This window comes from Bacillus rossius, chromosome 1, assembly GCF_032445375.1.
Source record: "Bacillus rossius redtenbacheri isolate Brsri chromosome 1, Brsri_v3, whole genome shotgun sequence".
In the NCBI taxonomy this organism is placed as follows: Eukaryota; Metazoa; Arthropoda; class Insecta; order Phasmatodea; family Bacillidae; genus Bacillus; species Bacillus rossius.
In genome coordinates, this window is record NC_086330.1 from 364758478 (window position 1) to 364785593 (window position 27116).

The 27116-nt window shown below is 38.4% G+C and overlaps 1 protein-coding gene across 3 annotated transcripts; it reads left to right on the forward strand.

Moving 5' to 3' along the window:
• Nucleotides 1-1962: 1962 nt before the first annotated feature.
• On the forward strand, nt 1963-26951 carry LOC134528363 (very-long-chain 3-oxoacyl-CoA reductase). Of its 3 annotated transcripts, none has more exons than XM_063361928.1 (6): nt 1963-2721; nt 19001-19047; nt 19131-19206; nt 20691-21037; nt 23323-23538; nt 26439-26951. In XM_063361928.1, the coding sequence occupies exons 1-6, from the start codon at nt 2571-2573 to the stop codon at nt 26553-26555; spliced, it is 954 nt and encodes a 317-aa protein (XP_063217998.1). In that variant the 5' UTR covers nt 1963-2570; the 3' UTR covers nt 26556-26951. The 3 variants fall into 3 exon arrangements, with proteins under 3 accessions (XP_063217998.1, XP_063218000.1, XP_063217999.1); XM_063361930.1 differs by lacking the exon at nt 1963-2721 and adding an exon at nt 17696-17716; XM_063361929.1 differs by lacking the exon at nt 1963-2721 and adding an exon at nt 17943-17979.
• Nucleotides 26952-27116: the final 165 nt, after the last annotated feature.

The following is a 27116-nucleotide window of genomic DNA, read 5'->3' on the forward strand; positions in this document are numbered from 1 at the left end:
TAGGAGGAACGGGTTAGCAAAGAGCTATGAAAATGTTACATTGAAATGCATGAAAACAGAATTACGCCACGGACTCGGTCGCAATGCTAGGAGGTTCAGGTTAGCAAAGAGCAATATAAAATGAGCGTAATGGGACACAGCAAAATGGGACAATTTGCGTAACGGGACACTTTTTCGTGCGTGCAGCTGGCATTCATCGATTTATTAGATGTCACATCAAAAGAAACTCCAAACTTTTTTTTACTCCTCTTCTCTTTTCCCACAGGGATACTCATGTAAAAAATTCAGAACTAAGTAAGTATGGCAATATCCGTTAACCAAATAAAACCAAATTCATTCCGTTTTTTTACTGCAGATGTAACTCAAAAATAATTACAATAAACTTACATTTATTTTGAATTTAAATTTATCTTGCAGATACTGATTTAGTGGATTACATAACTTTTTTTTGTTTGTTTAAAAATATTAACCTCTGTTACAACTTGTGTCGTGATATTTTGAACATTAATTAAGAGAAAGTAACTTAATACGTTTATTAATAAGATAATATTTTTTTAATGTTAAGACCATATTTACAATATTTCACCCCTTAAGAATTAGAACTTCAGCACATAACAAAAAAAGAGTCGGTAGATTTTGTATGTTTATAAATTATATAGAATAAATAACATATATCCCACCTGATTAGCTTCAGAGATACAATTGATAATTAAAAAAATTTGACAGCCATTTCACCCTTTTTTTACGGTCAAATATAGAAAATAGTAAAGGTAAAAAATATTATATTAAATCATAATAAAGTACGTTATTCTTGCTTAGTTTCTTACGTGTACCTTAATTTGCTTGAATATATAATTTATTACTATAAAAATCAACGTGCCCCTGATTCACTGCCTTTGCGGTCGAATATCGAAAATTGGTAATTAATTGAGTTATTCATGCTTGGTTTCTTTTATTCAGCTTTATTTGCTATGGAGATACTTTTTTTATTGTAAAATATTTAGCCCCGTTTCACACTGTTGAAAGTCGAAACCTGGAAAATGTAACAAAATACAGTTTATAACTGTATACTTGTTCATTCTTAATTTCTTACCCTTAGATCTAGTAGATTTGAAAATATGCATTTTTTTTTCTTTGTTCCAAACACAAAACTTTTTCAACCTTTAAAAATGGAATCTTGCAAAGTAGTAAAATAATAATTTGTAGTTTATTATTTGATTTTTAAAATCAAAATTTATGTCTTAAATAGTTTTGTAGGAATGATTTTTTAAAATAAATCAAAACTTTCCCCTTTTCACCCCCTTAGAGGACGATGTTCAATAAATGGAAAAAAAAAATTATGTAATACATAACTCTAAGATGAGAGTAATTTTTTCTTAATTTCTTACTTTTAGTTCTAATTGATTCTGAAGTCTTCATTTTTTTTGTTTCAAAAACATACCTACCCCTTTTGTTGAATTTTGAAAAATGGTAAAATTGTGGTGGTATTGGGCTTGATTAGATTCTGTGATATAATAATTTATTTTAAATCCAAATTTACCTCTTTCTTGTCCCTTGGGGGTTGAATTTTGCAAAATGGTAAAATTGTGTTTGGTAGCATTAGTATGTTAATTATTGGTACCCATTATATTTTCTAATGCTTGATTAGTCTCAGAGATATAATTAATTTCACCCCCTTAGAGTTGGAATTCTTTAATTATATATAGCCTGATTTTAGAGTTAGCATGAGATCTTTCTAATTAATAATAATAATAATAATAATAATAATAATAATGAAAATCCATCAGTAGTTTTTGTTTTATGCTGAGACAAAAAGACAAAAATGGTAAAAACTATATTTTTGAGTTCTTAATAACGCAAATAGCCGTTCTGAATAGTTTTTTTTTTTTTTATAATTTCATCCAACCTTCAATTGTTTTATTATTAATATAAATGATTCACTCAATTGTGTCACTTGTACCGGGAATATTTTTAAATGATTGAAGGGATGAGAGAAAAGTCATGACTTAGCAACGAAACTGAAATAGAGCCCGTCTACGATAGGAACCACAGCTAGTTAGTTGTTTAACATATTCAAGGACGTCATGGGTATATTTTAAGTTCGGAACGATACTTTACAATGTCAACTACTACGTTCGTGTAAATTACTGTGCTCAATCAAGTTCTTAACCGTTCGGCGGTCGCCGAGCGCGCGCAAGTTTGGGGAGAGCGAGGAGAAGGAAATAGAGAGAACCGGTTCCCGCGGCTCGCGTACTACTTGAACGGCGCCCGAGGTATTCAGAGTGCAGTCGCGCGCCAGTCAGCTGTGCGCGAGCTCAAGGTCTGGGGCAGACGCCGCTAGGCTGGGCGACTGTCGCGCTGGGGCCGCCCGAGTCCGCGCATGCGCGTAGCGGTGCTGCTGTGACGGCGCATTATCGACTGCGATAACTGTACTGTTGCGTCTTGTTTGCTCGCTGCTAGAGGATTGAGGTTATGTGCCTGCGGGTTTAACGCCCCGGTGCATTCGTGCTAGGCTGGTTCATCCGAGCTTTTTTTTATTTATTTATTATTATTTCCTTAAAAAAATAGAAATGCTAACGGTTTTGGAAGGAGTCGGAGTTGTTTGCATAGCTGTAGTAGGGCTACAGTTGTGTAAGCACACCTACAAACTTTTGTACGACTATGTGCTAGGCCCTATGTTCAAGAAAAATGTGAATTTCAGCGAGTATGGACGATGGGCAGGTAGGTTATTTATATTTTAATATTTTTCATTTAAATCATAAGTGGTATTAAGTATCGTAGCTATAATACCTATCTCCAAAGACAAAATCTTATCTACATTGAATCGGCTGTGGTGAGTTTTATTTATAGGCACTTATAATAATTTCAAAGAATATGTTACATTGTAAATATTATTTTAGTAATTATATATTTAAAGACAATAGGAAATAAAGTAGGGTTCTACGTTGCACGATTAGTACACACACAACATAATTGCGCCGTAGTTAGTACTACCTACTGAACGTATTCACAGTTTGGTCTGTGCGAGAATAAAAATAAACTTCAGACCAGACTACGTTCATTAAAAATATTGTGCCTGTTCTGTGGTATTTTAAACATTATGCCACAAGTGGGCATTTTCTTCCTGTCGCAACGTAAAACCTCTGAACTGAATATCCACCGAACTACGCAAGGGGGTCTGCATTGTACCATTTATACGATACTCGCTTATAAATCTGTTATTTCATCGTTGTGAACGCAGAATGACGAAATGTCAGCGTGCCAACTGACTGACCTAGAGGTGTCATGGCACACTTGAAGCCGATGCCGGTATCGCCTTTAGTACCTGTATTGTTTGTGCCCATGATTATTCAGCAGACTCCTAACCACGTGCAGTTTTAATTCTGCTACACTAGATTACGGTCACAAAAGACCCGCAGATGCCGAATGAGCTGAAAGAAATGCGTGACTATTTTATATCAACTTAAGGCTCTACGAGGGTGCACCAACTTTTCGGTCTGATTCAGGGCAAGATTGACCCAAACAAAGCACCTACCGTACATAGTTTTTACGGAATTCGAACCCAGAGCCCCTGTAGCCCGCCCACCCGGGCACACGGTGCGCAGATCTTCAGAAAAAACCACGCGATTTGTAAACTTCTCAAGATATCCGAGTGGGTTCTGTTTACGAAAAACATTTAGGAATGCGCTGTGGGAGGTTGGGTACCTAGTTCTGTTTCAGTATTTAGATTTTAAACTGAATTTTTAGAATAGTGAATAAGAGCTAAAACGCGTGTTTTCAAAATCACTTTTAGACATGAAATTTTCTGTAAATATTCTTGTAAGCATCCAAGGGCCATACATCACATAATTACCTTCCACCTGATGTTCTGGTTATTGCTAAAATCTCATAATTGTCCTATGACGAGAAGACTTCGCGCGAGTTCAGATATCGCACTAGAAGCACCAGCGAGCGTCGCACTTATCATCCCGCCTCACGAACTAAAGTCTATGCTAAATTGGTACACAACATAGTTTGAATCATTCCTGTAATTTTCTTCCCTCATTTACTTATGTAGAATTTTCAGTTTAAAACTTTGAACTTTGTCAGCTGTTACTGTATAATACAGTTGTTTACCCAACCTAAGCAATTACATTTTTTGTTTGGTTCTTAACGGCTAGGAATGATCAACTACAAATCATTGCCTCGCAAATAAAAACAATATTCGAATCAATTTTCACTTTATATCTTTGAAATGCACAGCTCGAGACAATCGTTAGCTACCCTGCCGCTGGAGTAGTGTCTGCTGATTGGCCGCGGACAGAAGTCTGCCATGTAGACGGCTCGGGACTACGCAATGCATGCCGGTATCGTCATTGTAATATTTGCTAGCTAGGTGTTGTGTTCGCACGCCCGCGTCGTCCTCACAATGCCAGGAAATAGAAAGGAGGTCAGGTGGTGACTAGCAGTATTCGCTCGCTGGTTTGCATGACACCATAGGCTGGACGAGTCTGCGCCCTAAATACAGAACATTATTTAAAAATCCACGGAAAACCAATGAAATTTGACTGCGAAACTGTCGACACGATGGCCAACAATGAAACAGTTTTAAAAGATCGACATTCAAACATCACATAGTTCCAATAGTTTCACAATTTCGTATTTAGGATGTACGTTTTGTACACCTGCAAACGTAGTCTTCGTTGTCGCCAAATCAACTCAGTGCAGTCGGTAATCGCGTAGGTCGCTTGTGGCAACACTGCAATCCTGATTGCATTCGTCGTGGACTGAAGAGTGCGCTTTGGAAATTCCACACTACACATGCTCGACCTGAGTCAGCCAGAACTGAAACGAATCCAATTCAATCACTAAAATGTACTTGGAGTGAATAACCCGGATTAAATAAACGTTTACCCTGAACACACATGATCGTAGGCCTACATCGTATTGTGAGAGAAAAAAAAGTGGGGGGAGGGGGGGTGAGGGAGTTCATTTTGCATATGTTTATGCGGATAAGCGGTGGGCAGTTACGGGTGTTTGAAAACGCCATAAGGAATATTGCGTAAGAGAAAACAAAATCCTTAAAAAAGTGGAGAAATTAAAATTAAAGGCTCCTTCAAGCGCTATTGTGAACTCGTTTCAAAGTTTACTACTGCCAAGGGTGTATCCAGCTCATCCAAACCTTGAGGGGAAAAAAAGGGGGTGGGGTGGAATTGTTCGATTTCAACATTTTTGTTTCATAGTTGAGGAAGGTGGATACGCCCTTGACTACAGGGCCATCGAGAGAAACCAAGGCCCCGTGGGCAAATAATTTGGCCGGCCCTTATGTTCAACTTTACAATTTACAATTTAAAAAAAAAATAAAAATCTGTAAAAGTTACTTTAAACGTGATCTGTGCATAACACATTACTTATAAGGATGATTCCTATGAATCACATTAGCAGCATACTTGTAATTTTCGTCATAACAACTAGGTAAACGCAAGCATTAAAAAAAATTTCCGAAACAACCGGGGCCCCGAGGATTTTGCCCCCCCCCCCCCCCCCTTTTCCCATCAAACTGTTCCTCCCTGCAACGGCCCTGCAACTGCGTCCTTGTTTAGTAAACTTCCGCTCAGAGCAGTTCTATCCGCGTTGTCTCAACACCTAGCCACTAAATAGTTTTTATTTTATTTACCTAAACGAAGAATGTGATGAGTTAACTTCTTGCAGGCAACGAGCAGACTTGAAGAGTGGCCTACTTCACACCTTGACTCTTGCTTGCCTATTGTCGTGTTTCTATTTGTAGTTGAAGCCTCGATAAACCTTTTAAAGCGTGTGCCCAGGGAGTTGTTTTTAAAAATATTTGTATTGTGTAGTTTGATTATACATATCTATATATACATATATATATATACATATATATACATATATATACATATATACATACATATATATGTATATATATACATATATACATACATATATATGTATATATATACATATATACATACATATATATATATATATGTATATATATACATATATACATATATATATACATATATATGTATGTATATGTATATATATGTATGTATATATACATATATATGTCTATATACATATATATGTATATATATGTATGTATATGTATATATATACATATATATGTATGTATATGTATATATATACATATATATGTATATATATGTATATATATACATATATATATATACACACATATATATATAAACTACTTGAAGACGTGATTCAAGAATAAAAAATATTCTTAACTCATGCGAAAGCGAGTGAGTTAATTATACTCGCCCTGCGTTTCAAGCCCGCGAATGACGTAGAAGTTAAATTACAATTTTTTTTTAATTTGTGTGCGGGATGACATATCACAATTTTTTTCAATTTTTTTTTTTTCGTTTCAGTAAAGAAAATTGCATGAATTAGAAGTGATATACAGAATGTTCGTAAATTGGCGGGCCTAAATAAAAAAGGGCGATGGGTGACAGGAATGTCTAAACAAGCGATTTTTTTTAAAGGAACAAGTGTCAGGAAACACTACAGGCGCGAGCAGTAGTGCGCAAGTTTGAATTTCGCGGTCATTACGTGCCACTCCAGTGGCCGAGAGTACGCGCCTTCGTAGCGCCAAGACGTTCAAGTACTCCGCGGGGGGTTCGGGTGTGGAGCGGTGTGCAGACGGGAAGCCTAAGATGTACATCAAGTTCTGTCCCTGCCCGAACACGCCCGAATATTCACCTTCGGCCAACCTCGGGATTTGTTTTATTTTTTGCGCAGGAAAAATGAATTCAAATATTAAAAGTGGTCGGTTAGGTTAGCTACATTAAAACACTTTAAAACACCATGGACGGTTGGTTAGGTTAGTATAGCTACATTAAAATAAACAGAGAAATATAAATATGTATAAATAAACCCGAGGTTGGCCGAAGGTGAATATTCGGGCGTGTTCGGGCAGGGACAGGAGCTTGATGGACATCTTAGGCTTCCCGTGTGCAGACGTCTAGCAACCAGCTGTCTGTTGTACAGCTCACAGCTCAGTGGACAATCGGTTGTGGTGTGTTTAAATGTTTGGCATTGGGTGTTTAGTGTTGACGGATTAGCTAGTACTGTGCTGCGACTGCAGACTTGACAAACAACGATTGCATGACATACTTTACATTACCTCACGTTTCCGGACTTGCGTTCGTTAACTTTTTTTTTTTTTGTATTTCCTGCCACACACATAATTTATGCCCAGCAATTCCTAGACATTATATATAAATTGTGAGAAAGAAAGATGATAACTATAGAAAAAAACACTGTGCACTGTTATTTTATTATAAATACTAGCTAATACCCGTCATGCGTGGCAATACCTCTTTTTGTAATTTGTTTGGAGTAGGTACACATATACAAAGCATACATATCTCTCCTCTCTCTCTCTCTCTCTCTCTCTCTCTCTCTAATTCTCTATCCATGTATATCTCCATATCTCTCTCTATCTCTATATATCTCTCTGTCTCTATATCGCTATCTATATATACTTCTCTCAAACTCTCTATCTCTCATCTAAGATCTATATCTACATATGCCACTCTATAGCAATGAAAATATTAAATCTCTCTATCTCTCATCTAAGATCTATATCTACATATGCCACTCTATAGCAATGAAAATATTAAATATGTATGTTTTCACCTATCTATATTTTTATCTATATTTTTTTTACCTGTCACAGGTGTGACACATGCATATAAACCCGCGCATATTGGAATGCAACGCTGTGTCAAAATTTCGATGAAATCGGTGAAGAACTTTCTGAGATTTAAGATTTTGAACAAACATTTGCATTTTAGTTATATATATATTGTAGAAAAAAGAGGCTACGACTTATTAGTAGCGCTTTCTTGTCATTAATATGCACTAAGGGAATTTCCTGTAAGTTTTTTTCTTCCCTAACAGTTCTGAATTTGTTGTTGGGTCACACATCTTCTAACCAGGTATTCACTAAACGCTATTATCAACCCGTGAAAAGTTATACTAGTGAATAATTACGGTGATTTTTTTTACAGCTATTTGGTAACATTAAGCAAATATCTGTCGAGAAAATTCGAAATTCAAAAGTGCTAGTGTGATACATTTTCTAATAAAAGGCTCAAATGATAGTATTGACAAGAATTTTAAATAACAAAAATGGCGGATGAGACCGAGCTCATGCCTAGCTGTTGAATTGACTTTTTTTTTTATGTGAGAAAAAATTCAAGTTGTCAAGGTCGGAATACTGGAACGGGGACGCACCACAACGCCGAAATACCACAACGCCGAAATACCACAACGCCGAAATACCACAACGCCGAAATACTACAACGCCGAACGTACAATAACGCCGAAATGCCAAATTGACCACAACGCCGACAGCTAGAAAACGGCTGTGTACCACAACGCCGAAATACATTAACGCCGAAAAATGTCATTGCAGGACTGCCACAAAGGTTAGGTTAGGTAAGGTTAGCACACAAATTCATTCAGTTGTTTTACATTTTGCTCCTGTGCCCCCCCCCCCCCCCCCCCTCCACGCAGCAACATTTTTCGACGTTACTGTATTTCGGCGTTGTGGTACACAGCAGTTTTCTAGCTGTCGGCGTTGCGGTCAATTTGACATTCGGCGTTATTATACGTTCGGCGTTGTGGTAACGACCCGACTGGAACCACCCTATAACTGTTAACGAAAACTTTCGATCAATATTTTCTAATTGACCATTTTATTTTTTCGGGGTTATGTTGTGTCTCACGCAAAAAAAAAAAAAAAACCGATCAGAGTCGCCAAAGCTTCGTAGACGTGACTAGTACCGGTCTACGATGTCAGGACGCGAATCGTACGACGGTTTAGGATTCTAGTCGTAACGAGACCGTGCCTTACTAAAGGCCTTGGCAGATTTATTCTTTCAGTGGGAAGCGAGTACAGCGCCGTAGCCAGGATCTTGTAAAGTAGGGCTCCAGTACAAACATGTCATGGTAGTGTTTTTATAATTGAATTTCAAAAGAAAATTTATTGTCACACTAAAGCTCCAACGTTTACATTTAGAAATTTAAGTAATAATTTTGCTTGAGAAAATGAATTTGATCATTTTATATTTTAGTTTTTATTTGGTTGGTTTGTTTGATTATTTTGTTAAAACAAATTATAACCAGATAAATATGAATGGTATTAAATACTTGAGGCACACGTGTGCAAACTGGCTTTTAATATAGTCGGCTTGGGAACATAATTTCGGCCGCTTTTGTTCAGGGGAATATGGGATTGTAACGGTGAAGAAATACGTTATTTTGGCCCACTAATGATTACAGTAATCACTCTGTAACATTATTATGCAACATTTTAATACATTTCAGTTCTTTTCAATGTTTTATTTCGTTACAATTCAAACATTCTATTTATTGAAATTAGATTTGATAAAATCGTTAGTTTCATTACAATTGGATTATTAGGAGTGTTTCATGTTTTTTTCCTTCACTTAACTTCATTAATTTCATTGCATTTGGGTACATTTCATTCCATTTTTTTTATTGTATGAATGCAGTTGGTTTGATTCGTTAGGTTTCAATTCATTTCGTTTCGTTTGGTTGGTATTCATTTCCATTTGTTTCGTTTAAAAGAAATTCGATGGTTTCACTTGTTAGTTTCCCCCACGGTCGCTGCGTCGAGAGAGAGAGAGAGAGAGAGAGTACGGCGCCGGCAGCGCTGCAGTCGGCCAGTGGGGCAGGCGGCGGGTAACGGGGCCGCTGCCCTCCCCCCCCTCCCCCCCAGAAGGACCGTGTCCCAGACCTCGGCTCTCGGTCACGAGTCAGGATCACGGCTGCGGCGTCGCGGCGTCACGGAACGTATAGGCGCATCTGGACCCGCGCGGCAATCAGGCCCGACACGACCTCTCTCCTGAACACGGTCCGTCACGGCGTCGCTACTGCTACCTCACGTTTATAAACATTGCTTTTAACCGCTAGAGGCCAAACACAAGTCCTGCCCAGGGTGTCCACAGTTAGTACTTTCCTACTAGATCTAGTACTTTATCAGTGGTCTGGTACATTTACGCTCAGATCTAGTACTTTTTTCTTTAATATAATAATATTATTACAGTAACTCCAATATTTTTTATTATTAAGCATAATTATTTTTAAAAAACTATGGAATGCATGTGTGTGTGTGTGTTAGAGCATTGCAATGTCATGTTAACTTCCTGAATTGTTAAAACCATAACAAATTATAATTTAGTACTTTTTTTTCTTTCAAATCTAGAACTTTTTTCTCGCCTAAGTTGGTACGAAATATTTTTTTCCTTGTGGACACCCTGGACTCCTTCCCTGGTGGAAACTCGACAGAACGCACAGTATGGTCGGAAATCGCGTTGTCATGAATATTTTTTAAGTTGAAAAAATTATACGTTTTTACTGCTGAAGAGTGTATTGGGCGTGCTGAACACAAGTCCTGCGCTGGTGGAAAAAAAAAAAACTATACTATACAGCACATAGTTCGGCGGGAAATCAGGTTTTCGACGTGACGTCTAATAAATCGATGAACGCCGGCTGCACGCACGAAAAAGTGTCCCTTTACGCACATTGTTCCGTTACGCTGTGTCCCGTTCCGCTCATTGTACGCTTGCGCCGCATCTATCTCTCTTCCACTCGATTGGCCTATGCGTCCGAGGTAATAATAGGAACACAAGTCCTGCGCTGGTGGAAAAAAAACTATACAGCACATAGTTCGGTGGGAAATCAGGTTTTTTTTGTGACTTTCTTTCGTAACCAAAAATATCGATAGCGAAAAAAAAAGGTGACAACTTGGATATATTGAAAGAATAAATACGCTAAGGACTTTCAGTAAGGAACCGTCCCGTTAAGACTAGAAGCCTAGGACTTTGTAAACTGCTCCATGACTCGTGTTTGGTCCTCACGTCGTCTCCCGGTGACTAACATCGTAGAAAGGTATATTTATTCACATGCACGAAGCTTTGGTGACTCCGATCGAGGGTATGTTTACGTGTGAGGCACGTAAACATAACCCGAAAAAAGAATGTGCGAAATTTCATATCGATTAGAAGTAGTTGATCGTTATATTTTCGGTCAGGAAATTTAAATGATAAGGGTTGGACTAAAACTGATCATGTATCGTTAATACATTGGACTGTGTCATTATTACTGTATTTGGGTCCAGTTTTTTTTTAAATGCTGGTGTGCAAAGTTTTTTTGACCAGGTTTTTTTTGTGCATATTAAGCTAAATTCCATCCGTGCTTTCTCCCAATAAGGAATCAAGAAGTACGCCGTGGCTATCGCAATGTTAGGAAAAAAACAACAATTTATAAGGACCGCTCAAAGAGGTGATAAATGTGAAATAAAAATTGGAGAAATATGGCGGAAAGCTTACAAATTTGACTCTGAAAATTGTGGAGATACCTACGTAAGTGGATACATTCATTGCGAAAGACAAGACATGTGTTTACGGAAATTAGCGTGCTCCACTACTCCCAAATAATATAGTCACCGACCCTGATCTGAAATTTCCTGAACTAGTCACGTGCGCAGAAGGTCGAGTGATGACTGGCTCGTCCCTCGCTGTAGGTGGTTCGCGGCTGGTTCCACATTTTCGAGAAAAAAAAAAACAACCTTCCAGAAAGTTTCCACTCAACGACGGCGGACAACTCCCCGAATAGGAGCCAGATAAGCGATCCGGAAATCATGGACACAGTTAATGTATGGCAAAGAAAATACGCGTTTCGAATTGGTTTTATATTTCATAGATAAATTTTAAAAATAAACTGATTTCAATGCATTCTAGCGTCGGTACATTTGCTACGCCAAATATCCTACAGATAGCAGCACTATCGCGCGAATTAACGGTGTAGTTTTAATTTTCTCACGTGCTTTTAAAGTTGCGATTGTTTGTATGACCATTAAAGTGTACAAAAGGTATTCCAGGATAGTTTCGCTATCATAAAGTTTCATTTGGCACACCAACACGCTTCGTACGCCCCCCGATGATAACACCAAATGACTATACACGAGTTAATGGCGCTAGATGTGAGCTCTGCGCGTGTCCGTGATTTGGGCAACAGGTCGGCAACCGTTAGAAAACCAAAATCCGTTGCCTGAAAATAAGGGACTGGCCGTGACCCATCGTGCACTAGGAATACGGTTAGGGTGCATGTGTAGCACATTCAACACCAAAATAATTATTGACGTGATAACGTCTTACAAATCGATGAACTCCGGCTGCACGCACGAAATAGCATGCCACGTTGTCACGTTCCGCCTGAGCCGAGCGTGCAAGTACCGGCCAACCACCGCGCGAGAAAATCTTTTATAATACCAAACAGGTTAAGGGCTCCGCCTACCTGGTCACACAGACGGTGCGCAGAGCTTCAGGAAAAACAACGCGATTTCAAAACTACTCAAGATATCCGAGTGGGGCATGTTTACGAAAAGCATTTAAGAGTTCGCTGAGGCCCGAAAAGTACTTTTAATTTTGTATCATGTTTTTAAACTGTATTTCTAGAAGAGTTAATATGGCTAAAACGCATGTTTTCAGAGTAATTTTTAGGCGTAAAACAACCAGTACAGATTATTAAAAGCACTTAAGGGGCTTACATTACACCTTTATCTTCATTTATCGGCCATATAATGTTGCGGTCACCGCTCAAATTTCACAGTTATCCTGTGACGACGAGAATACTGCGCGCCAGTTCAGAGCCTTGCGCTTAGAGGTGATACCGCGCTAGAATCACCAGCGAGCGTCGCGCTTATCATCCCGCCTCACTAACACACATACACCCCTGACGAGGCGGGCCCCTTAAGGCGGGCTTTTTAAAATCAGCAATTTAAACAATTTCATTTATTTGTCCAATTTCGTCATTTAAAATTAACAATTTATTGACATTGATTTGATTTCAGTTTATTTCTATAACTAATTGTTCGTGATTATATTTAAACAAATTATTCAAATTAAATTTGCAAAAACTGTAGATATTATTTGAAAATTAAAAAGTATGTAATTTTTCATCAATGTTTTCTTATGACGTTATCACGTAAAATTATCGTTCGTAAACCGACTTTACAACCCCCTTTTTTTGTGTGTGTTGGGATGCCGGCCCAAGAGCCGCGCTCCTTGTTGAATGGGTTGGATGCCCGCGGGAGATGGCTCGGCCTCCGCTACTACGGGTACCGCTACACGGCGACGCCCAAGGTCGCGCGCCTCGCCGCGGGAGACGAGGCTCCCAGGATGACTTGACGCCCACGCTCGAACCGACAACACACGCAGCGTCCCCGTGTATTTCAGCTACTTCCCTGCGCGGATAACTGGAGATCAATGCCTGCAAATTAAATAATCTTAAACCATAAAATTTATAGTCGCCCAAATCTTATACACTTAATATCAACACACAGAAGAAAAAAATGGGGGTGTGGCCATAGGCGTGCGCACGGTAGGTGCCACAGGTGCCTTGGCACCACCATTAGGGTTAACGTTATTTTGTTTTTTACAAGCAGAAATAATACATACTTACAAAAATCCGTATTATTTCCAAAAAAAATATGTTTTCCAATCGTGTGGAGTTACAGATATGTGCTCATAACACTATCAGTATATCAATTATCAATCGAACCAACTATACACACGGAAACAAGCCAGTTGCAATTACTTGTGTTGTACACGCGGGCTGCGGCTACGAAACTTCTGAAATGTAAATACTTCTCATAGTTCTCCTCGAATTACATAGAAGGCGCGCTCGGTGTCCACTGTTCACTCCACTCTGCAGGCGCACGGAATAATAGCCGCCGTCCGCCAGGGTTTATTTAAAAAAAGAGAGAGAGTTTAGTTAGTTAAAAGGATAGGCTTACTCGATGACTTATATGCAGTCGCCAACAAAACATTTTTGTTGTATTCCAAAAGTTAAAACTTTCGCCACACTCTTATTTGTGTATTTTTATTATTTTAATATTTTACATATTTAAGGTATGTTGCAAAAACTCCCTTGATTTGTTGATTTTAAAACTTAACATTTGAGAATGTATTTTCTAGCATTTATTTGGCGTCTTCAGAAACATGTAAGTACGGTTTTTCAAAGCCACCAGCATGAATTCCGTGCAAACAATTTGTGCAATTTACTTTATGGCTCAACAAAGCTTAAAACTGTAAATAGTTTAGTAGTTTTCCTGGTGATTATAACGTTCAAAGCCATAATTTGTCATAAAAAATGTTAAAATTTTTACATTTGTGTATTTAATGGTTTTGTTCGGAAACACCTTAAATAGCACCATTTTGCGCTTTCAAATCCAAATTTTTCCGGGGGAGGACCCCCGGAGCCCCCGCTTTAGGCTCGGGTCCGTGAATGACAGGGCTGTTGTGTAATCTGGCACCACCAATACTGAAGTCCTGCGCACGCCTATGGGTGTGGCCTGCCTCGGAGGCCGGCGTCCTGGGCTTATATAGGCCCAGGCGCCACTTATAGAAGTCGCGAGCGCGGCTGGGGCCAGTCGCGTCATTACGCGCCGACGCGACGCGACGCCAGAAATCTCGAGACACGCGTCGGCGGCTCGCGTGGCGACCCGCGGAACTCCGCAGCTGTCAGGTGTCAGATAACGCCGCAAAGGCAGAGAGTCGCTAGGGGAGCGAAGGGCAGGGGGGGGGGGAAATCGACTACCCTTGTAATCTACAGGCGCGCGCGGCACGTCTCACGTTAGTAACAATATATATTCACTGTAACTATTTTACACTAATGTTTTATATATTCAATCGATTGATTTTGACGAGGGTTGACGACTGAAACTCAAACGAACGTCGTAGCTTCTCCGAGTCAAAAGTTATACTAAATGGAAATCTCGAAATGCAGCAAAATGACCTCAAAATGGCGGCGCTTCCCCCTCAACCGCGCGCGATGCATCACAGTCCTCACTTGGCGCAACGAATTCTTTGATCCTTTAGCTAGCCAGTGGTGTAATTAAATTTTGGATGGAGATGATAGATATGTAGCTACAACACCAAACTGTATCCCCAAATTTTGTTATCATTCGTTTTTTGAATTGCCTCCCACCATGGAAACAATTTTAAAAACGTTTTCACGTCAAAAACACTTCCCTTTGCCGCCTTACCAAACCGTAGGCTCGTTCATTCGCGCCGCATTATGACTCCAGCAACAGAGTTGCTACATGCAAGGTGGTTCCGCGACGGATTTCCATTAGGTTTGTCTACTGGCCGTCTCTTAGGCGAAGAGAACGACTTCAGGTTTATATATAAATTTTTATTACTTTTTTACGTGGCAAAAAAAAAAAAAAGCCTACGTCTTGAAAAAATACAATTGCGAGTTAAGATTCGTCTAAAGGTGAAACTGCTTAGGCAATTTCTAATATCGTGCCGCAAATGAGAGAGTAATCAAATTTTGTTGTATTTGTTTTAACGTGAGATCGTCAATGCCAATACACTTCGCATAACCTGTAGTAATTAAATAAATACAAAATATCATTGTATATAAATATACGATCATCATTGTCATTTGAAACGTGATGCGTAATTTATTCACTGTCCTAAAAATCACGATATCTACATTGAACGTTACGAACAACACAGGAGCAGATAGTCGCGCTGAAAAAAAAAAAAAAAAAAAAAAAAAAAAAAGATGACATTGCCCTTGCAGGATCAAGGGCATGACCCGAGTTACCCGAGTGTCTTGCCTCTCGAGTGAAAAGACCATCCGCCACACACACTGTTTCCCGCAAGTGAAACGCGCAAGGCCGCCCCGAGAGTTTAAAAGTTGAAAAAGAGGCTTCGAATAAAACTAACCTATTGCAGCGCGGGGGATAAAGGACTGCACAAAACCTAGAAGGAAATTATCCTCAGTTGAAAAAATCACCGACTTGGCTGGGAATCGGACAGGAGATGCTTGGTTTTGGTTTTGGTTTTATAAATTCTGTTTATTCAACTAAAGAGTAGTACAGATGGCATATGCCAAAAGTACAAAACAGTACACCAGATATATACAATTAACAATATACACGCTGCGATACCAGACACCCACCCTTTACCTGCCGGGAGTCTTTTAACACTAGAACATACATTTCCAGAATAACTTCCGATTGCACTTACTGAAGCGCGTGTTCTGTTGTAAAATTAGCCGAGTTGGCATAGTCAACAAGTTGTAAGAGTGGAAAAGTTGGTCATTGAAATACGTTACATTCGAGTAACATTATTTGTTCCGTTGTTCACTCTGCCAAAAATTAATAATTAAAATAGGCGATTCATTGGAAAGCTTTGGAGAATTGTTGAACTGCAATGTGAAATTAATTACCTTCAACTCGGACGCAGTCTCGAATGAATTAGCGAAGCCCACCGTTTAACTGATTTCAGGGTGCCGTGTTTGTACTTTTGCAGTTATTTTCTACAGATTAGAGCAGAGTTCAGATTCGTCAAGTTGTGGTTTCAGTGTTTTTGCCGTTTTGAGATTCTTTCGTCGCGTGACACCGCTTTAAGCGACGAGGCTGGGGACATAGAGCTTGCTTATTTCACTGCTTCTCTGACTCACTGAAGACAGGTCATTTTACGTCCGTTCTGGGGCGGGTTCTAACCAGGTTTTTTTTCCCCCCACAAGAGGGAAATGTGGCGGACATTTCTTGCGGTACTCCCGTCTTTCCCTCTCATGCATTCCGTCTTTGCTTCATTCTCCAGTGCTGCCAACTGTCACGCACACCCATCAGTAATCATATTACTGCCATAAAAAAAAGCCTGCGTAAAACAAACACGATTAAATTAACGCCAAACACTACTCTGAAAAACAATTATCACACACTCTTTTACTGTACCTAGCCAATCCCATCCATTAAATAAATAATAATAAAAAAAAACAATTATATAGTTTTGCAAAACACAATATTTACAAAGCTAAATTAAGTTTTAAGTATTTATACTTATGTTAAGTAGGCTACTTTCAAAAGGTTTACTTGTAAGTTATATGAGCTGAATTTATTGTATGAAAAGGTGGTACACACTAAATTTCAGAAGCGTCATCAAGTTTTTCTGTTTCTGTAATAAATAACTAGCACTCGGTAACTTCGTAACTGGACGAATAAATCAGTAATAATGATGCAACATCCGTAAAACTTGGCAGCCCTGCTAATCTCACTGCCCGTGTTGAAAGACGTAAGCGCTAATTCATTCGTACATCATTTTATCTCGGGGTATCTGAGACTGGTTCATTTGAATCGATGCGATGTAAGCTGTACAACAAAAATGGAAAGAAAAAAAAACTTTGTAGGTTTTTTACGGGATATATATATGTATATATATAATGTGTGTGTGTGTATATATATATATATATATATATATATATATATATATATATGTGTGTGTCTTTATATTCTGACTTGTTCTCTTGTTTAGGCTTCCACACCTCGCTCTCTTCCTGTTTAGTCAAGTTTTCAAACTGTCGTTACGCGAGACTGGTAGCTATTTATCAAGTCACGCTCGGATAACTTTGTCGTCGCAGATTGGCGTCCGATCACGTCTACAAATACGACGGCTTTTTGTTATTTTTTTACGAGGAAAGAAGGAAGTGCCACAGTCAAGATATCGCACGTACCGTTAGGAAAACAAGCTGGCAAGAGTATTTACTGTTCGACTTTGATTCGATTTTATTTTGAAGTGTAGTCAAACGAAAGTGCCTAATGTAGGCGATAGGTAGGCAAACATGTGATTTCCTCGCCATATAGGTAGGAACCTCGCAAGAGTTACAAAAAAGGCATCAATTTTTGTTCATTTAAATATACACTAGTTCATCAGAAAAAATATTTGATGAAGTAAGCTGATATTTCCAACCTAGGTTTTAGATGTGCAACGTCTGCGTCAATGTTTTGTCATTCTATCTTTTATCATTTGTGATATTGTTTATAATAAAAAAAGGCTGGGAAAAGTATTTCGTACTTTACATGAAAAATCATTTCCCGGCGAAAAATGTTCTACATAATCACGGCTCGTGAGTATCTACAGCAGAAAATACAGAATTTACGATTTCATTTTGTCCCACTAGTCAGTTGTAAGTTCCTCAGTTTTTATTTCACTTATTTTGAATGTGTGATTTGTTACCAAATAAAGAAAGTACACCGAACATGGTTAATTCTAGCGGACATTTTCACGAGCAGAGTCGCTGGGCCCTCGCTAGATGAACTGAACAATTTCGGAAGATCTTGCTTCGATGTTCCTGTCTGTCGTGTATCTCGCCAGGATGTTATGGGCTCGAATCCGCGGCGGATTTGATCCCAGAATGTTCGCATGTGTGAAACGTGGCGCACGTTTCCGTGAGCCCTTGTGTTTGCTCGGGGTGCTTCCCGTTTTCCTTCCCCACCATTCATTCCGCCATTGCTCCATTCTCACATCTTCAGCCTTCATTGTCGCTAGTTGCTCCGATGTCGACACGAGATGTTAGCCTTAATTAATTAATTAATTAACTATACCGCATTAGAGACAGCGGAAGGTCTTTTTGTGGAGGTGGATACCATATAATAATTATTATATTAATAACAGGTGCAGTGTCCACAATTCTCCCTCGCCCCATCAACATTGTTTGTCGTCACGTGTGACACATTCAGAGGGTTCTAAGTTTTATGAAAAATTACCATCCTTGACAATGTTTGCCCTTCAACATGGAAAATAATTAAAAAATTGCAGTTTATAATAAGCCTACCGGGGGGGGGGGGGGGGGGGGGCGAAGTGAATATATGTAAGATTAACCCGTGGGGGGGGGGGGGGGGGAAATTAGTTTATCACTATTTTCACATTTACGATTTTGCAAGAGTAAGCATACCTCCCTCCCCTCCAAGTGAAAGGTTTTTTTTTCCAGGTGTAGCCCCCTGGCCGCAGATATTTAGATCTATTTTATTATACCTACTTCATTTCAGCACCAGACACATTATTATAAATTGTTTGAGATTGTTTATCATTTGCTGTAATTGGGCTGATGTTAAAAATTGTCTATTCATTTTTATTTTTTTTTGCAGTGATCACTGGAGCTACAGATGGCATCGGGAAGGCTTGTGCAGAATTTGTGAGTATCAGTCATCTGATTCACTTTGTACAAAAAGTGCTGTTAGGTGCTGTGAGATCTAATTCATTTGTTGACTGTTTCAGTTGGCACAGAAGGGAATGGATATTGTCCTGATTAGTCGCACTTTGTCCAAACTGGAAACAGTTGCTGCAGATTTAGGTAAGTTATCACACTAACATGCAGCCTATCCTACTAATGGCCGATTTCAGCTGTACGTTCAAAGTTTTATCTTCCCCATTATCAATTTAAATAGAATCTCCAACCAGTGATTGTGTTTGGTCTGTTTCTCAAGTCAAAAAAATCAGTGGTTTTATTCATAAATTTTTTTTTCTGCCTCAAGCATTGGTTTTTTGACTTCCTACGTGGCTATTAACACTCAAATTGTTTTCCTGCACCTAACATTTTTTCCTTTCATAAGATAATTTTCGACCCCCTTTTTGACTTTTCAGTCCCAAAATTTTTATCCATTCATAATTGTTTTCCGATATAGGCTATAATTTTTCACCTGTAAAATTTTCAACCTCTTACGTAAGTTTTCACCCCTTCAATGATTTTCCAATCCATAAATATTTCACTTTTACAACAAGGAGCTACGGTGGTTGAGTGATTGGGTCACTTGCTCTCACTAAAGTGATTTGGGTTTGAGTCCCGGCGGAGTTGAAACAGAATTTTTTGTAAGTGGGAAATGTGGAGAATTTTGCTGCAAGTTGGGTTTTCTCGGGGTAGTTCCATTTCCCCAACCAATTCATTCCCTCAATGCTCTATCTATTCTTATATCATTACCTCTTACAGTCTCAAATGACATGTCAACGAGACATTCCTATAACTGTTTTTGTACCCGTAAAGCTATTTCTATTCCCATATAATTTATTCATATTTTTAAACCCCTTCATACAATTTTTTTCTCTCTGACATACAAATATTTTAATCCTCTTTAAGTTATTTGTTTTTACCACAAAGCTTTATCAACTTCCAGCAGTTTATTTCTGCTATTTCTTCCCATACATTTCAAATTTGCCTTTCTTTCAAGTTTTTTTTCCACCCCTTGCTGTTTTCCTCTTCCCTTAATATGTTCACATTGAGGCTGAGTGGTTAGGCCATGTGACCCCTCCCAGGCAAAATGGTTTTGATTGCTCGTAGGCCCAAACCTTAATTATTGGCAAATGAGAAACACTATGAATGTGACGGAGAACTACTAGGTTTTCTTGGAGTCCTTCTTTTAGCTCCACCAATGCATTTCAATGCCGCTCCATTCACATAACCTCACCCCTCATTGTTTCTAATGATTTCGAGGTTGGAAAGATGTTAAGCCCTAATGCTTTTGTTCATTCATTCCATCGTTAGAATTGTTTAGCAGATTGATATAAATATTAAATATGTTAATGTAACTATTTATGCACAGTATACAGTAGACTGTCTTATTATCCTTAGCCAGTTTTTAGTGTGTGTATGTATTTCTGAGGAATAGCATATTTACCTTGTGGCACTGAGAATACATGCTAGTAAAGTGATTAAATTTAAATTTTCACGTGTGTTAGTCCCTGTAGCTAATGTAGTTGAATGTATTTCTGTTATATTACTCTACAGTTATTAATTTGGATTCATTATTTGCCACTAAATTCTTGTTTCGTGTAATGTTTCAGAAGCAAATTACAAAATCCGAACCAAGGTGATAGAAGCGGACTTTTCCAACCCCTCTCCGGAAGTTTACTGCAAGATCGAGAAAGAGCTGAACACGCTGAGGCCGCTCCCCATAGTGCTCGTGAACAATGTTGGCATGAGCTACCCCTACCCGGAGTACTTCTGCGACTCGCCGGAGAAGGACTCGATGTACATGAACATCATATGCTGCAACATAGTGTCCGTCACCAACATGACGAAGCTCCTGCTGCCGAACATGCAAGAAGAGAAGAAGGGCGTCGTCATCAACGTCTCGTCGACGTCTGCGCTCATCCCGAGCCCTTTGCTGTCCGTGTACGCTGCTTCCAAGGTACTGGAAGTTTCTTCTTATTTTACTTATTTATTGCCTTATTTTGAGTGGCGAAGTTAAGGCGTACCGTACCGCCTTGTATGACACTTAAGGCCCGTCTACAATAGCAATGTCCTAAACTGTGCCCGAAGGACACTCGTCGCTGATTGGTCCACGTGACCCTCTGACGTCATGCGTCAAGTGGGCGAAGGTCCGAACCTACCTGGTCCGAAGACATTCGTCAATTTGAACTTTTTGTCCCAACCTGTGTACTTCGGACACAGAAAAAGAACAGAACACTCACGATATTTGAATTTCCGGTTCCCGTTTGAAAACGTGGTGTTTGTTTTTGTTATTGAAGGAAATGGAAGGTGTTGTAAGTCAAGAAGAGCCACTTTGCCTTACTGAATAAATATATATAATATTTAACTCCCACAACTTTCATAAGTTCAATCTCTAACTACAAAGCATCAAAACAATAAACAAAAACATTTGGTTTGGCACATTTACTGCGCTCTGGTGACAACTTTAGAAATCAATACATTCGGACATCGGACATCGCAATTGTGGACAGGGCAGTTTTCGGTGAGACAATGTGACGTCACTCACATTCGGATGAGGACACAGACCACGCACAGTTTCGGACTATTGTAGACGGGCTCTTAACTACATACATCTTTACTAACTAGGTACATACAAAATAAATCTGATAAATATTATATATAGCCTAGACATACCACAAATTGTCACAAATACATTTAAATAATAATTAAATTAACATATATGAAAACAACAAAAAATTAGCATATAAGATACACATGAGCTACCCTAAAGTATTATATATTAAAGGCATAATATAAAAAGGCCTTTTTTTTAAATCTATCTAATGCTAAAGTTATAAAGATTTAAAAAATATTTAATAACCTAAACATTTATGTAAAAAACTAACGAAGACACAAACAATTTTAATATATATACCAATACATGTTCTTGCAATAAATCATAACATATAATCTAGTTACTGTGATTTTGTCTTTAGAAATCAACAAATTAAAATAATTTGAGGATTTTTGTGGAAAATCGTACACCAACTGCTGAGGGCAGATCTAGTAATGCTCCACAATTTCCTCCGACCTCTACAGAGGCAAGGAAGAAACAGGTTATAATCTTGGCCTTCTCAATTTGTCATCAAATACAAGCTCAAATCACTTTATGTCTCAATCCGCGGAGCTTATTTGCATTTATCTCATATGTCGGATCTGTGCAAGTTGCATTTCTTTCATAATGAGTGTTCATAATAATCTTTTATGATAATAGGAGAGTATGCAGAATAATGACAAAAGATTGTTACCACAATCAGAATAGAGAGTTTTAAACAGTGGTTATTTATGAAGCCATACCAGAGTGAAAATGCATTTTTGTTGTAGATTTATAATTTCAACAAATATATCTGTCTTTAAGAATCCTTCTACAACACCTAATGTACCACTATTCAAACTGAATATATAATTATCCCACTGTTTTATTTCAAATTATTTCCTTTTGTTGGTGGGATTAATATATTTTTATAAGATTTAGTTTAAGATTTTTTCGGAAAAGGAGGGGGGGGGGGGATATATGCCCCCCATCCATCTTGCCTATGCCCCTGGGTACAGACAAAACAAAATCAGGCTGCACCTTTAGTAACATCTATGAACATGAAACCAGTTAACATAGATATGAGACGGGATTTTTTTTCCACTGTAGTGATTAAATTCTTTGAAACCTAATTGTGGAAAACTCAAAAGTAAAGTATTTGCATTGTGTGACCTGTTACTTTCATGTAAAATTATATATATATTGGAGAACTAAATCAGAATCAATGGCATATCTAAGAGGGAGGATGAAAAAATAAAACAAATAAAGAATAAATTATATAAACAACAAATTTCTGAATAAATTACTAACAGAATGGTTATAAGTAGGGACACCTGTATTTCGCGATTTCATTTCATGTCAAGGTATTTCACGAAACACTGTAGCTTTTTCTAAGATTCACGGCAAATTGTGAGGGTGCAGCAGTACGGTGACCACATTCTCATTGGCCCCGTCAAGAGCGGGACCACACCTCTCACCGACCTCAGCCAATAACCACAGGAGAAAAGCTGCAGTATTTTGTGAAATACCTTGACACGAAATGTATTCGCGAAATACAGGTGTCCCTAGTTGTAAGTATTCAAACACTCTGAAAGACGCTAGCCACGAAGTAGAGACGCGGCGTCGTCGCGTGACCGTCGGTGCTCGGAAAGGCCGCTTGTTCTCGGCAGGCGTACGTGCACAAGCTGTCGAAGGACCTGGCCACAGAGTACGGGAGGAGCGGGGTGCTGGTGCAGTGCCTGGCGCCGGGCTACGTGGCCACGAAGATGAGCAAGATCAAGCAGTCGAGCTGGATGGCTCCGTCCCCGGAGGTGTACGTGCAGAAGGCCCTGGGCACCACCGGCATCCAGGCCGTCACCACCGGCTACTTCCCGCACTCTCTCCTGGTGGGTCTGGTGCCGTGCTTTGTAACCATACCTCGAGAATAGCCTGCCACAATTTGTTTTGTTTCAAAGTTAAAAAAAAAAAAAAAAAATGTTTGAAAAGATATATACCTAAGTCTCCAGTAATGATTTATTTATTAAGTACTATTATAATTTATTTTTGTCTAATTGATCAAGTGTGTGTGTGTGTGTGTGTGTGTGTGTGTGTGTGTGTGCAGTGGCGTAGCCAGGATTTGTGTCTTCCCCCCGGGAAAATTTGGATTTTAAGGTGTAAAATAGTGCTATTTTAGCAGTTTTCGGTACTTAAATTTAAATATTGTAATGGTAAAATTTTTATTAATTTTAATATGTAATTTGTTTGAGTGATGAATAAAAAATTAATTAAAGATTTGGTGCTAAAGGGGGGGGGGGATGTTTGAACCCCTAAAACCCCCCTCTGGCTATGCCCGTGTGTGTGTGTGTGTATATATATATCTTTATAGAGCATGTCTTGTAGTTCACAAGTGTGTGATAAAGATGATTGATATGAATCGCATAATTTTTTATAATTATGTTATTCTTAAAATACTAATTTATTGTCTTTTATTTTACTCCATGCTAAAATATTTTACGGGTATTTTTCCATTTTTTCTTGTGTGATAAAGCTGATTGATATGAATCGCATAATTTTTTATAATTATGTTATTCTTAAAATACTAATTTATTGTCTTTTATTTTACTCCATGCTAAAATATTTTACGGGTATTTTTCAATTTTTTCTTCTTTTATATTAATTAGTAAGCTTAGTAAACGTTATTTACTAAATGCTTTCAACTTTTTTTTTTTAAATGAGGCATGTTTATATGGTCATCAATTCTCCACTAATTTTCTTACCCTAATTTTATAGTTTTGCATAACTTTTACTGTTTATTGATAGAGATCATTGTAAGGAGTGCTGTTTTTTGGTTGGATCGGAGTAAAGTGCAAGGCCTTAAAATCCAGCACATTTGTGACTTCGGTCTTGCCCATGTTATTAAACGTCAATACAATTTTAACAGAAATACCATAGAAAAGTTAATATGCAGTGTAGTGGTATTTAAAACAATTTGTAATAAGCTGGTCTATATAAAGAATACAAATGATGATTGGTCTTCTTCGAAAATTCATCATGAAAATGTACCCATGAAATGTAAAATGTAACTCGCTAATAAATGGTAAATGCTTAACTAATATGAAAACATACCATAATGATAAACTCTGAGCACACAAAAAATTCCAGCAGTGAAGTAAAGTTACCTTGCGGTCTGTAGAAAACCTGGTTACTGCCCTTCCCACTTGATAAATAGTTGGAATTGTGACTGGTTTTGTGGTTTTTTTTATGTCAGTTGATACTTTTTTTTAACTGTAAAAACATGGATGTTTCTCATAATTGTCGCATAATTCTGTAACTGATTTAACAGACCACATGTTCACTGCATTTCAAATCAATACTCAAGAAAAATCCAATCCCTCCAAAATAAATGACTGTTTTTAAGACCAGGGACACACAACCATTTCATTCTGATTGGACAAAATTCCTTCCTTCTACGAAACCTTCCACAGAAATTCAAACACAACAGATTAACAAAACTTCATGAAAATGGCCAGAACTGTGCTAATTTTCCATTCCTGCTGGCGTGGAAGACCTTCTTCCATTGTGTGATACGGGCTTTTCAGATAAACTGAGACTCGATGACCAGGAAAGGGATAAAAACCACTTTTTCAGCTGTTTGCTTTCCATTTGTAGGTAGGAATGATGATATTTTTAGGATTTCAACACCCCTGCGTACCTCTATCAATGACCATGTCATATAAAAAACATTTAATTGATCTGTCCTGAAAAAGTCAGGAAATTGGTTCAGCAAGTACAGAATGTCCATAAAAGAATGTCCCAGTTTAAATGTTATAACAGTTTCATTTAGACTATTTATAAAAAAATCATTCATAAATTGAGGATAAACTAACTTAGTTTTTCTTACAAATGTTCAATATGTTCACCTTTAGTTATACAGCACACATCCAACCTAAAGTCTACAAGTCCGGAGTAATGCAAGCACTTCAATTCTGTGTCTCAAATCTAAATAATTAGGAAGCAGCGGAACACAAACACAATCTTCTATAAAGCCCAAAAGGAAAAAAAAAATCACACGGAGTTATGTCAGGTGAACGTTGCAGCCAGAAAAAATGAGTTCTGTCGTCTCGACTATTACAACCAATCCAACCAGGGACTTCGACAGCTAAAATTTAAATGAAACGCACATTGAAATTAAATTACGGATTCACTCTTAGCAAAATAGCAGAACGTTTAATGCTTGGGAGCCGCCATTTTGCGTAGGTGGCGCTGTGAGCGAGGAAACAACAAAGCAGTACTCGCGCATGCGCTTATCTAAAACTGTTTTGAGTTACTCTTCAATTGTGACCTTGAACCAACACACTGCAGGGCTTACAGGTGATGCTACTAAAAGTTGTAGCTGGGGCATTGTTTCACGGAGATAGTGTATTTGCAGACATGCGGAGAGGTTTGCGTCGAGCTGGGGAAAAAGAAGGGGTCGTTACCACAATGCCGAAATACCACAACGCCGAATGTCAAAATTGACCACAACGCTGACAGCTAGAAAACTGCTGTGTACCACAACGCCGAAAAATGATTTTGCTGGGAAGGGGGGGCCACAGGAGCAAAATGAAAAACAACTGAATGAATTTGTGTGCTTACCTAACGTAACCTTTGTGGCAGTCCTGCAATGACAATTTTTGGCGTTAATGTATTTCGGCGTTGTGGTACACAGCAGTTTTCTAGCTGTCGGCGTTGTGGTCAATTTTGACATTCGGCGTTGTGGTATTTCGAAGTTGTGGTGCGTCCCCGAAAAGAAGAGTGCTTGTTTCAGGCCGGCACCGTGCTGCTGATCGAGAGCATCTGCCCCCAGTTTGCGGCCTGGCTGGTGGTGCGCACCATGGAGAACATCAGGAAGAGAGCCCTGCACCGCCACGCCACCGCGTCGTGAGCGCAAGTCGGTTCTTCCTTTTCCATCGCTCGTTTTACTGTCCGTCGTGTGTGGGTGCGGGCGTCATAGTTAGCAAATGCATTTGTTGCATGTGGCTCGCAGGTTAAATAGGTTGGCATGTTCATTTTTACAAAATTTACAGTAAGTGCTGCACATAAAATAAAAGGTTTAGGATAAAGGTTATGTTTTGTTACTAAAGACAAAACACTATGCACCCAGAACTAAATTCTAAATAGACAGTTTTATTATTTTTGGAATCTGTGCAATGTTTTACTGTAGTAAATATGTTTTTTTTTTTTGTTTTGCCCACTGAACTTGTTCATGTTTGCTACATATAAAAATTGAAATGTGGTTTTCTTTATTCTTCATTTGTTAATAAATAATTTAAACACCAAAGCAGTTGAGTTTTTAATTGGAAAATATTTAACCACATCATTAAATGATTTTTTGCTGTATTAAAAAAAATTCTGAACAAAACACTCAACCAGACAATGTGTTACTCAGTCCAACTGAGTGACACATAGTATATGTAAATGTCTGAGACCTTGAAATACAAGTTTG

Excerpts from the sequence above, each read along its gene's own strand:
- LOC134528363 (XM_063361928.1), top strand. The coding sequence starts at position 2,571 with ATGCTAACGGTTTTGGAAGGAGTCGGAGTTGTTTGCATAGCTGTAGTA. Across the intron at positions 19,048-19,130 it reads GGAAGGCTTGTGCAGAATTT|TTGGCACAGAAGGGAATGGA; the intron begins GTGAGTATCAGT and ends TGACTGTTTCAG. Across the intron at positions 23,539-26,438 it reads ACTTCCCGCACTCTCTCCTG|GCCGGCACCGTGCTGCTGAT; the intron begins GTGGGTCTGGTG and ends TGCTTGTTTCAG.